Genomic DNA, 12816 nt, shown 5'->3' with positions numbered 1-12816 from the left:
GTTATGGAGATACAAGCTTACATGCAAAAACTTAACCAAGAATTCATGAGTCGAAAAAGGGGCATAATTATGCAAAAAAGCAAATCAGAGTAATGGGACTTGTACCAATCATCTTAGATAATCACAGAGACCAAGTGTGTGAAGTTTCAATCCATTCCCTCTAGTAGTAATGGAGATACCAGCTTACACGCAAAAACTTAACCAAGAATTTCTAAGTCGAAAAAGGGGCATAATTATGTTAAAAAGCAAATAAGATTATGGACTTGTGCCAATCATCTTAGATAATCACAGAGAAACAAGTGTGTGAAGTTTCATTCAATTCCCTTCAGTAGTTATGGAGATACCAGCTTACATGCAAAAACTTAACCAAGAATTTCTAAGTCGAAAAAGGGGCATAATTATGTAAAAAAGCAAATCAGAGTTATGGGACTTGTGGCAATTATCTTAGATAATCACAGAGAACAAGTGTGTGAAGTTTCAATCCATTCCCTTCAGTAGTTATGGAGATACCAGCTTACACACAAAAACTTAACCAAGAATTTCTAAGTCCAAAAAGGGGCACAATTATGTAAAAAAGCAAATCAGAGTTATGGGACTTGTGCTAATCATCTTATATAATCACAGAGAACAAGTGTGTGAAGTTTCAATCCATTCCCTTCAGTAGTTAAGGAGATACCAGCTTACATACAAAAACTTAACCAAGAATTTCTAAGTTGAAAAAGGGGCATAATTATGAAAAAAAGCAAATCAGAGTTATGGGACTTGTGCCAATCATCTTAGATAATCACAGAGAACAAGTGTGTGAAGTTTCAATCCATTCCCTTCAGTAGTTAAGGAGATACCAGCTTACATACAAAAACTTAACCACAGGGACGCTGACGCCGACAAATGGGTGACTGCATTAGCTCGATTATTCTGCGAATAGTCGAGCTAAAAATCAGTAGATAGCAACCAAATCAAACTTTTCATGCATTTAAGCATTTACTTTCATATCAAACATGATTCTTAACTTTCATTCTTCTGGTGGGGATAGATTCTACCCATGCAACCAGTGCTAATCAATACCAGCTGGCACACCCATGCTGTCTAATCATGGTTTGCACTTTTTTTAATTCAGTCAGTTGGTATCTTAAAATTTACCCTAACAATTGATGAATGGTTCTGTCAAGATAAGTCCATAAAAGATATTTACTGTGGTAAGGGTTAATTAATCATGTCTTTTTTAAGTTGTGCAACCTTTTTTGCATCAGAAATTTATTATTCTGGACAGACATATAAACAGACAGCAATATACCATATTATAGCCCTAAAATAACATCATCTTCTAAAACATTAACACTTATAAAAAATGTTTCAAACAACAGAACAACCACAAATAAATACATTAATATATATCTTTCTTGTAATGATCCATTATACTTGAAACTTTAATGTATTTTTATCAAAGTCTTTGAAAGTCATGCTGTCTCTCCTGGCGAAAATTATTTTAAAACCTTATTACATTACTATACTTAAAATGTACAATAATTTTCTATCAATATATCTGAGAATATTTGAAATGTTAATGATACATGTATTTTAATAAAGACTTACCTTATAACCCACTTTTACCTTAACTCACTCAAACCCCAAAACTACACATGAATGTATTTTACATATAACATAAACTGATTTGATATTCTGTATATTGATTAAGGTGATTGACTGAAATCTATCAAGTGAATAAACTGAATTAATTTCCTCACTCAGTGACATTAAAATGTTTATAAAAGTTTTATATAGATACCTGAACCCTAACAACAAGTAAAATGTTATTAAACAATGTTTAACATTATCAAAAGCATGCAAATGACTTAAAATGAGAACATTGTAACAATGAAATGTTGAACAAAAATCAGAAAGAGTTCAAGTAGAATAAAGAAAACTTTAAAAAATTAAAAAAAAAAAAAACAAAAAAAAACTGAAATTTTAAAATTTATTTTTTTAAATAAACAAATAAAAAAGTTACCAGTGGACTTAGAAATTTTGCTTTCTGCAAAAACAATGTAAATAAAATCATGTAATGTAAATCATAAAAATCTTGTTTACTTTTTTTCTATATAAATCAAATTTAATTCCTTTCTAAGTCCAAAATTTTAACAAAATGTTCACTACCTTATTTTATCAATACAACAAAAATCAATACAGAAGTTATCAGTGTATAAACAGTCACATAAGAAGTTATCAAAATACCAACGTTACCTTGTAAAATACACTGATTAATTCTGCCAACAACTTGATGCATTTATACATCAACATAAAATAACCTACACTATCAAATTGAAAGTCTTTTAAAAGCAAGATTCAAATGGAAATTAAACAATTCTTTGTTAACAATTAAAGAGAGGCAGCCATTGAGTGGTCTGTAAACAAGAATTACTATATTTGTAAAAGGAAATTTGTTCATTTGTAAATGCTCCTTTAATATCAAAAGGTATTAGGAGAAGAATTTTTATATGAAAATATGGACCTTTTGTTATATCATATCACAATAATAATTCTATATTATAACGCTTCTATAAAAAAAATACACAATGGCAAACCTGAATAATAAAGATTGAAAAATCAATTAAAAAAATATGGTGTTATGAAAACAAAACAATAAAAGTCCATTTTTATAATTTTTAACCAAAAAATGAAAAAATGAAAATAAAAAATTAACATATATATTACATCAAAATAAGAAGAAAATGGAGAAATACAACACGTCAACACCTGAGCTAGTTTAGTTCTAAGCAACCTTCATCATCACATATATACGAGGGTTGTTCAAAAAGTAATAGGACTGCAGCTCTACTGTTCACATTTTTAAATTTAGGTACACAATTTTACATGAGACAAATATCGGAACATGTTCTCTATATACAGTGAAAAAATCAAAACAAAATGTAAACAAATGAAATTTCTGTGAAATTTTCAAATGACAAGGGGTACGAAACGCGGCGCACGCTAACAATACAATAATTGACGTTCATGCATCGTAAAATAAATCGAAATTGTAATAGCGTCATTCTTTCTGAAAGTAGTCTCCCCAGTCTCTAGGTGTATGAGTCATGTAACTTTTACTTTGCCTCATATGTGGAGATGAAGCAAGAAAAAAAGCGATCACATTCTCGTTCCACTGTTTCAAAAAAAACAAAATAAAATAAATGCCCGATAGCCGGCCATTCACCGGGTTTTCTCGTCTTTTTGAGTAACCATGGAACTCAATAGGACTGAAAATGTTAAAGCAAAAGCAATTTATTTTATTTATTTACTCGTGTCATTGTATGTTTTTAGAACAATATGATTATATACAGAACAATAAAGATAATTCTCAATTGAAAAGTATCTTTTTCTACTTAGCACAGTCTATCGTTTATTAAAACAAGTTTTCGGGAAACACTACTAATTTTTACCGTTAACTATTACATTAATTTATTGATTACACGTATATCTAGTTAATTACAATAAAATAGTGTTGATAACAAATGTCTTATTTACAATCATTTGGTTAAAACTGAATAAGTAGTCCCGAAGCAGATACAAACAACGATAAACAGTTCGCGTACCGTTTACCGTGGATTTTTTTGTAGCGTTTTTGCAATTGACGTCACTAACGTCCCGTCAATTTTCAACTTTCATCCTCGCCCTTTCTCGTTAGTGATCTTGTTTTTGCAGTTTTTGAATTGCTTGTGCCAGCTGAAAACAAGTGTCCTGATGGCAGGATAATTTTCCTTTGTTTATTTAATCATTTTGTGTGTATCTGAATGATTATAGTCAATCTGTTGGCAAAATTTAACGATGGCACACATTTTCTGTTTGTTAACAAATGTCATATTTATACATCTAACGCTATGACCGCTGCTGTTCAAAACTTAATTAATAGGCCATTTCATGTCCGAATGACGTCAAATTTGGACATAATGTCACATTAATATATTTCAACTTATTGATGGAATACAGGGGAAAACAAATAGTTATTCATGAATAAATAAGAAGTAGAACTTAGCTCCAATAACTATATTTATGTGCTGCGCCGGGTGCGTGTTACCATGGTTATTCAATAGCAAAGGAAAAGCGCGTTTTGCACAATATATTAAAAAACTTATGTTTGATTTGTAGAAAACATTTTACGATTGCTGTACATATGAAAATATTCTAAATTGAATGAAATTTGAGTATGCAAGACTCCCAGTCCTATTACTTTTTGAACAACCCAAGTATAAGAGGGACAAGTGGACACAGAATATTTACAATTATAGGCCTATAAAATACAATACATGTAGTAAAGAGTAGAAAGATTAAACATGGCAGACAGTTTATCATGCATAATAGATATTATTCTAAAAGACTGACAAAAATTGTAAAATTGGAATAAAATGATCACTTTAGACAGGTTTTTTGTTCACCTGTATAATTTAAATGCAGTTATGAAAATAAAGTTGATATAAAAATAAAAATATCTTACCCTTGTTGGCTCTCAAATAAAGGTATAAAATGCACAATAAAAGAAATGAACATAGCAGCCAGTTTTGAAAGAATAGAAACAAGATATGACTTTACTTTATCATACATACATCAGAAAGACTTGTATTTCTGTCTATTGTTCAAAGCCAACTCTCTGTGACTTATGGTAATAAACAATGATTTCAAAAGCTTTCAGTAATCAAATCAAGGGAAATAATCAACTTCTTCGAAAGGATATTGCAGGAAAGTAGTAATGTCCCTTGTTATAAGACCACAAAGCTGCAAATATTTGGATTCTATTACAAATCTGACCATATTTCATATGTCTAAAAATATCCAATTGTTGAAAATGCAAAAAAGAAGCTCATACAAAATCTGAACATTAATGGACCTACTGGGCCCAAGAGTTGGAACAGTCTGTTAGCAATTTAAAAGATTTAAATGTAAAAATACTAAAATTTAAATGTGGCTAAATGTATACAGCCTGGGTGTTTGTGTAGACAAGTCTGGCTTAATACTGGGCAGGTGGCAATGGTTTGTATTTGTTTAAGGCACATTTACACTCAAAAATGAGTCTACTTTTTCTTAAAAATTTAATATGTGTTTATTCCCTTTTAATAATGAATTTAGAGCACCTATGGCAATTATCACCTGAGTAAAGTATTGCTGAATGTTATACAATTAGTCATAAAAGTAGAGAAATTGAAACAAAATGGTATTTTAACAAAATACTTATTAATTACTATCACTGTATTTAATTCCAGTAAAAAACAAAAAAACAAAACAAAAGAAGCAAAAGATGGTTCAGTTTTATAGCCAATAAAAGTATTTAGCAATTGAAACAAGACACCAAAAAAAATAAGAGGGTTTTGAGAAATTAATTTACATCACTTTGAGACTAAATCACCTTTTAAGGGCCATTACCATTACACCATTTACCACACTTGTAAGCCATGGTTCTCAGTTCACAATATATGATGAGTAGCTCATACAAAATTGAACAGTTTACACACAGTAAGGTATGGTATATCATTTTCTTAAAACATCTTTGTTGATGGTGTTTCAAATCACTTCAGTAAACACATGTATGTGTATTTCATTTAAGATTTTTATTTTCATACAATAGAATGGATTTAAAGGAACTGCACTGAGGCCTAAAAGTCTAAAACCATAAGATTTGAAATTCTTACATAGATCAGTTAGGGCACTTAAAACAGAAAGATATGCAAAAGATTATTTAGAAATACATTCTGAAATAAATTGAAAATAAAATTTTTATGCTTACCCAGATTTGAATGAAAAGCGTTGTAACTCTTTCTAATTTTGGGTAATTTTTCTTGATTTCAATAATTATTTTAAAGCAAGCAAATGATCTGAAATTTTGCACACAAGTTATTGATCTAAGCCTACATCTGATGAAAAATTAATCTCAAAACATTATTTCTAGTCCTGTCATGTCAAAAAAACCTCAGTGGAGTCCATTTAACATACAAGAGAAGGGATTTCAAAAAGCTGAATGAAACCCTTTGATGTTGACATTGTTTCACGAGAAAATCCGAAAAAAAAAGTTGTGCATTTTTTTAAAAATACAGTGAATCTGTCACAAGGAGCTTTTCATGAACTTTGATGGTTAGTGAGTTGAATATAAAATCAATTCCAAACATTAATAGGCCTACATACATCCCATCTTGTTGACAAATCTGTAAAAGAAGCAAAATTTTCCCTAATTGACTAATCAATGTATGAAATTTTTCCCTTAAAAAAACCAACTTGAAGGGGTTAAAGGGGCCCCTACATTCCTTTACAACTTTCGCTCCCTTTTCCTGAAACCCCCACAAAAAACGCTGGGCGTTCTAAAACAAATAGAGGGACTGAAATACCATACAACAAAACAAACTTTTTAAAAAAAACTTTTTTTTTCTTGTTAAAAAAATTTTGGGAAAAAAATGTCCCTCGGAACATTTTAATCACAACAAAAAATTTTCATAAGAATTGCAACTCCCCGGTTTATTGAGTATGTACATAGGGATAATGAAAAAGTCAACATCACTCACGCCCCCTAGCACCGGGTTGAGCGGTACTCAATTCTCAACACTTTATAGGTGGATCAATTTATCCGAAGGGCCGAAAAAAAATAAAACCTTTAAAAGAATATGGGGACTTTTAATCTGCCACAAGACTTGACACCCGTTTTGGTTTTAACAAAGAAAAAGTAATGTTATGGTTGTTGAGGTGTTGGTAATTTTCACACCAGATCATGGCAATAAGCCACATTGAATTTACCAGACCACACTTCAGCCATCGCATCATTCCTGGGCAGGTTGTCAAGCAGTTTTACAAAACTAGTTGCCTTAAATTCCGAGTGAAACTGATAATTTCTGGACATGCAACAGCAGAAATACAGTGTGAATGACTTCAGAAAGGATATCATAATCAATCACAAAAAAGTGGCCTGCACCGTCCGGGAATCAAACGTGGTTCACCGATTCACAGTCCAATACTCTACCTATTGAGCTAACCAGATGGTTGCCAAGTAATGTTACACTCTGGTAAATGCACTTTTATTACTGCATGTTTGTTAACTCACTTTTCATTGGATAATTATGACGTTTATATAAACTATATATAGAGCTGCTGTCATTTTTCAAAATTCCCAAAAAAAGAAAGTTTGCTGTATTGTTACAAAGGCTCTGGTTTATATATAAACAACCATTTATAGGGTTATATAACCCGACAAAAATCTTTATAACTATAATCAATACATACCTTCACATAAGTTCCTTTTTCTGCTGTATCACCAAGTTCCAGGTAAGCACTATTGTGGCCAGGCACCTGCTGTAAATCTTTAATTAGTTCATTATACACTTCAAACATCTCTAAGGAGACGATGGGTTTGTCACGTTTTACACGACGACTATCTGCCATAAAACGGTCTGCAAACAAACAAACAAAAATGATCCTTTTATTATCAAACTTATCATCTATTAATCTAGAAATAAATAATATAATTATCTAATTCTTAATAACTTATTGTTAGAGCAATCTTTTTTTTCTTCCAAATTAAAAAACTGTCACTCAATTTATATGAATTAATAGTAACAACAAATTGATGCCAAATATTCTAAAATAAAGGAAAAGAAAAATATAGAGAAATGTAGGTAAAACATTCATGCCAAGAAACAAAACAAAAAAAAACGAAACAGATAAAGATATAAAAAATAAAATGTTTTCTAGGTTTTTTTTTATTAAATGACAGTACATTTTTTTTTGTATTATGACATGCCAGCTTATTTTGTTATTATATTCAACTTCATGCATCTATTATAACATTCAAGCAGCTGTCATTAAAGACGTTTTCCGGAGTTTTCATATAGACATATAGGCAAAATTAAAACTGTTCAATAGAATTTCTTTAAGCTTGGCATGTTATTAGAATATGATAACAGAAACGGTAAAAAAATTGGGGTCACTGTTCCCATTTTTGAGTTATCTGCTCCAGAATCAGAATTTTGTAGACCCCAATTTTTTTTCCGTTTCTGTTATCATATTCTAATAACATGATGCTTCCCCTTCAGAATATATGATAACATATTGGTTTTAGCTAAATAATATACCGGTATCCACTATTAAGTACACAGGAGATTTATGAAAACATGTACTTATAGCTTACCTCCGTTAAGTCTCGAGAACAGTGTATCAAATATCATAGGTACAATCCCTGCCCTTGACGTTCCCTCGCCAGCTAGCGTGTATGTCTTTCCAGACCCGCTCTCTCCCATCACCATCAGACACACATTAAATCCAGCCAATAAAAAGTCAATAAGTTCATCAACACTACTTCTGAACAAATCAAGGTTAGAGGCATCCTGACGATGTAAGGCTTTAAAACTGAAATAATATTGGATATGGTGTATGATTATATTTAAAAAAAAAATTACAAAAGTTTTTGTAGTTAAAGGCCCATTAAAGCCCCACAAATGCTACCATTTTTATTTCTCAAACAGATTTTATTTTTGGAGTTCTGTTACAATTTCCAAAACTGCTTATTGACGCTTATATACTTTCTAAATCATATTTTGCTTTTTTTCTGCTTTTTTGCAATTATTACAGTTATAGTGTCTTAGTATTTTGTATGGAAGTCCAAAAGTGAAATACTACTTTGTTTATATTTTTTTACCTTTATGGCAAATTGTTTCACTTTCAGCGCTACTTTCTTCAGGTGACAATAAGCATTTCACATATGTTAAATCAATAATTGAAACATCTTATCTTGGATACACAAAGTATTTAATCTATGCAAATCTAAACTTAAATGTGTGGTGAAAATTTTCAGCCTGTAACATTTAGCAATTTATAAAAGTTCCTGACTTTACTAATGACATAACTGTTAATGATGTGTTTCCATGGTAATTTACATATGAATTTATAATCAAATTTACTGAGCAACTCTTACTTGAGATATGGTCCTCTATGTGTTGCAGCTAACCTCTGACCTTCTATCACCAAGTTTTCTGCACCTTCAGCCCTTAAACTTGGCCGCACCCGACCAAACACTCCAATATTCATTGTAATCTGTGGCTTTGTCTTTATGAGCCTATATCTTCATCTATGAAACTGAAACAAAAAATAAGAAGCCACTTCTGAGGTTACTTCCAGGAAAAGATACCAGTTACAGGTATATAGTTTGCTGATGTGATATATAGAGGATATTTGTTTGTTTGAGGATATTTCATCGAGTGGGCTTTAAAAACAGTATTCTCACTTGTGGCTACGCCACTCCTGAGAATACTGTTTTTAAAGTTCACGAGATGAAATAAAATTACATCTTACACAACAAACAAACAAATTTTGTTTTTATTTTATGCTTAAAAAAGAGTTAAAACGGAATTTCTTTGATATTATCTTTAATATTAAAATCTGTTTTCCCCTCTGATAGCCACTATTATGTACATGTATTAGTCGAATTTCTCATAAAAATACAAGAAGTCTTGGGCTGAAAAAAGTTTGACAATCAATGTTAAATGGCGATGATATTATTCATTTTATTGAAAAAAATATGAATGGTCGCTTGTTTTAATAATATAAACAAAGAATTATAGTAGGAGAAAAAGTCAACCATCCATCCATATTTCTGTTACTTACCTGGCTTTGTAAAATGTAAGCGGCAGCCATTTTTAAAAGTTGTATATTTCACGGGAGGAAAATAATTGTGTTTGATTCAGAGGGATATCATTTGGCTTTTGTTAGACATACACCTTTTTAAATGAAAGAAAACTTATTTGAGGATTGTAACAGACAATAAATAAGTGTTGACAGAAGAGTAAGCATTTGAAAAGCGGTTAGGAAATTGGAAAACTTGGAAAGTTGAAAGGCTCGGAGCCTAACGAACGCTGGGTTATTAACTTATTCTTCCGGCTGATGGCTGTCAATGCTTTTCAAGTTTTCATAAAGCATACGGCAGTTATTGCTCGTACGATACTTAATTATGCCCAAATGTCATCAAGTGCAGTTTTGCATGTGAGAGAAATGTTTTTTTTCAGACTGTAAAAATGATACAAAAAAATACTAAGAGACGATATTTGGTGATTGGTAATTTGAATGAATAGAAGTAAGTTTTCTTCTTTTTATTACTTTGACATTTAAGTTATTTATAAATTTCAGCTTTGCTTTTCTCTGAACAGCCTGACATTGTCAGAATTGTCAGCAAAAATAAAATTGAGGTACCACATGGGGAAAATCTTAAGAAAGTAGTTTCGTCATTGAAAAGTGTGAAATTATATTTTGATAATTTTCACTGTGAAATTATCAAATATAATTTTCACGGATAAATCAGTAATCCACTGAAAAGCATAAAATAAAACACTAATACCTCCTGTGTACAGATAAGTAGGAAATGTGATGAAAACCTGTTCAACTATCAGAATTTTCACCTATATAATAGTATATTACTATATTAAATAATTCTATGTCTTTAATAAATAAAATATCATGCATACAAGCAAAAAATTTTTATGAAAAATCAGTCTGACATAACAACATTGTATAATTATAATGGGTTATACAGGGAAGTCAAAGCCTGGGGCCGCAAAGCTTGCCCGGCTATAGACTACACGTAGCCAATAATAGCCAATCGCAACTTTTCAAATTACAAGATAACAATAAAAGCTGAGCGATTCTGATTGAAAACGGATGCGTAGACTGGTTCCCAGCGCATTTCTATGGGGACCATAATAGGACAGAGAACAGTGTCTATTCTAGGACGCGCGATTGCGCGATTCACGCTAGTATTTCAGAGATCGAATTCAAAATCATGTGCGTGAAAATCGCGCATCTATAAAAAAAGTTAATAAAACCGTAAAACTTCCATCCCACATTATATTTGGTTGTTTTGTTTACATTTACACCAAAAACCGAAGGGAGGTAACTGTAAGCTAATTATAATAATTAAGTACCGTATGGTATTGGTTACGTGAGTTGACGGAAATTAACGGAATGTTCCGCATCGACCGGAACTAGTGTGCTAGGTCTGATAGTTGGGCGCCATTTTAGTGTAGTAAATAATCAAGAAAAATGAGGCAATTCCTAGCTTGGCTACGATCTAGATGTGAAAGATAGGTCGATTATTTGTATTGCCAATCCCTTTATAATCAATCGCGGCAGTTCTGTAATAATATGTTTTCATTTAAAAATTAAGGGGGGACAACTTCTGCTGCCTTAAATAAATATTATCGTTTTAATTATTTCATCGGTTGAACGCCTCACTGTAAACTTAATGCAGACGATTTAACATTGGCAGTTTATATTGGCACCCCTTGATTTTGAAAATCGCCCCCTTTTTTTAAATAGAGGGGGGAAAATCACCCCTATTTTTCAATTCCTAGAATAGACACTGCAGAGAACCAGAATAAACGGAAGCAGTGCACTAAATACCGAATGGCACTTTTATAACAGAAAATGTAAATTAAAAATGAACGATTATTTTAACAAACTTCCCCATTCATAGGCTTTGCCTAATTTCATATTATATAATGTACAGGAACTACATTTGTACATACATGTACTACACTTCATACAAAAGAATGGATAATTTCGGTACCTCATATGAGGCCTCATAACTAAAGGGTTATACTACGTTTAGAGCTGAACATAATGGAATTTCCATAATTTGTGTAACGAGCCAGAGATAGATGTTAATTTATGTCTCTGGACGAGCCGAATATTGATGTGTAACATTCATTTTTTTTTTGGTAAGTGATGGTAATAAAAAATAATTTTTAAGTAACAACGATTTTTGTACGGGAACTGCTCGTATGCTAGCACAGTAGTCTTATGGGTTAGGGTTAAAGATTAAAAAAAGTGCAAAAAAATACAAATTTTAGTTCTGAAAAATACACAGGGTTCTAATCCAAGAGATTGTCCCGATTCAATCGTCGCATCTCTAAACCACTGAAGATTTAAAATACAACTCATAGATCTATAAAAATACACCAGATGTTTAAAAATAAAACTTGATATTAATACCAGAAAGCATCATTGTTTACATTGGTTTCCACCACATCATTTACAAATGAAGAGTACTCGTTACTGCGTAATATTTTCTAACCATGCAACCAGCAAGGTATGATAACACTAAATGTTCGGTCACTTATTATTCGAATGGGGAGAGCTGTTTTGCGACTCGTTTTTGCTCAATACAGGGAAGAGCGTTTTTGCAAACTCCGCCCAAACGGTAATGAAGCGCGGAAGAAAATGATAGAATAAACTATATTCTAACAGTTTAGAAAAATCGAAGCACATCATTAGTCCTGTTAGTTAAGATAACCTAATACTTGAAAATCTGGATCAATCACAAATTTGTTTGCATTTTTGGATTGTTTAAAACAATAAATTTGTAGTAGTGGCACAGCAGTAGCAGTAGGAAACGTGAATTTAGCAGTAGTAGTGGCACAGCAGTAGCAGTAGGAAACTTGAAGTAAGCAGTAGTAGTGGCACAGCTGTAGCAGTAGGAAACGTGAAGTTAGCAGTAGTAGTGGCACAGCGGTAGCAGTAGGAAACGTGAAGTTAGCAGTAGTAGTGGCACAGCAGTAGCAGTAGGAAACGTGAGGTTAGCAGTAGTAGTGGCACAGCAGTAGCAGTAGGAAACGTGAAGTTAGCAGTAGTAGTGGCACAGCAGTAGCAGTAGGAAACGTGAAGTAAGCAGTAACAGTAGCGCAGCAATAGCAAAATTATAAAACGTGAAATTGGCAGTAGCAGTAGCACAGCAGTAGCAGTAACAAGTGAAATTGGCAGTATCAGTAGCACAGCAGCAGAGACATAGATAACATAGTT

General features: G+C 31.9%; 1 protein-coding gene across 1 annotated transcript in view; it reads right to left on the bottom strand.

Moving 5' to 3' along the window:
• The window catches only part of LOC132723756 (coiled-coil domain-containing protein 78-like), a 30322-nt gene extending 18227 nt beyond the window's left edge, over positions 1–12095 (bottom strand). Inside the window, exons 1-5 of the mRNA XM_060708533.1 lie at positions 12010–12095; positions 8942–9102; positions 8159–8376; positions 7255–7421; positions 2242–2334 (exon numbers count right to left, since the gene is read on the bottom strand). Of these exons, the coding sequence (XP_060564516.1) occupies positions 2242–2334; positions 7255–7421; positions 8159–8376; positions 8942–9054 (591 nt within the window). The 5' untranslated portion in view covers positions 9055–9102; positions 12010–12095. The remainder of the gene's footprint in view (positions 1–2241; positions 2335–7254; positions 7422–8158; positions 8377–8941; positions 9103–12009) is intronic.
• Between the last annotated feature and the right edge of the window lie 721 nt (positions 12096–12816).

The sequence above is a fragment of the Ruditapes philippinarum genome, unplaced genomic scaffold (genome assembly GCF_026571515.1).
Source record: "Ruditapes philippinarum isolate M1 unplaced genomic scaffold, ASM2657151v2 ctg1121_1_1_1_1, whole genome shotgun sequence".
Lineage (NCBI taxonomy): Eukaryota > Metazoa > Mollusca > Bivalvia > Venerida > Veneridae > Ruditapes > Ruditapes philippinarum.
The sequence above is the reverse complement of the archived record's forward strand: the minus strand, read 5'-3'. Positions and strand labels throughout refer to the sequence as shown.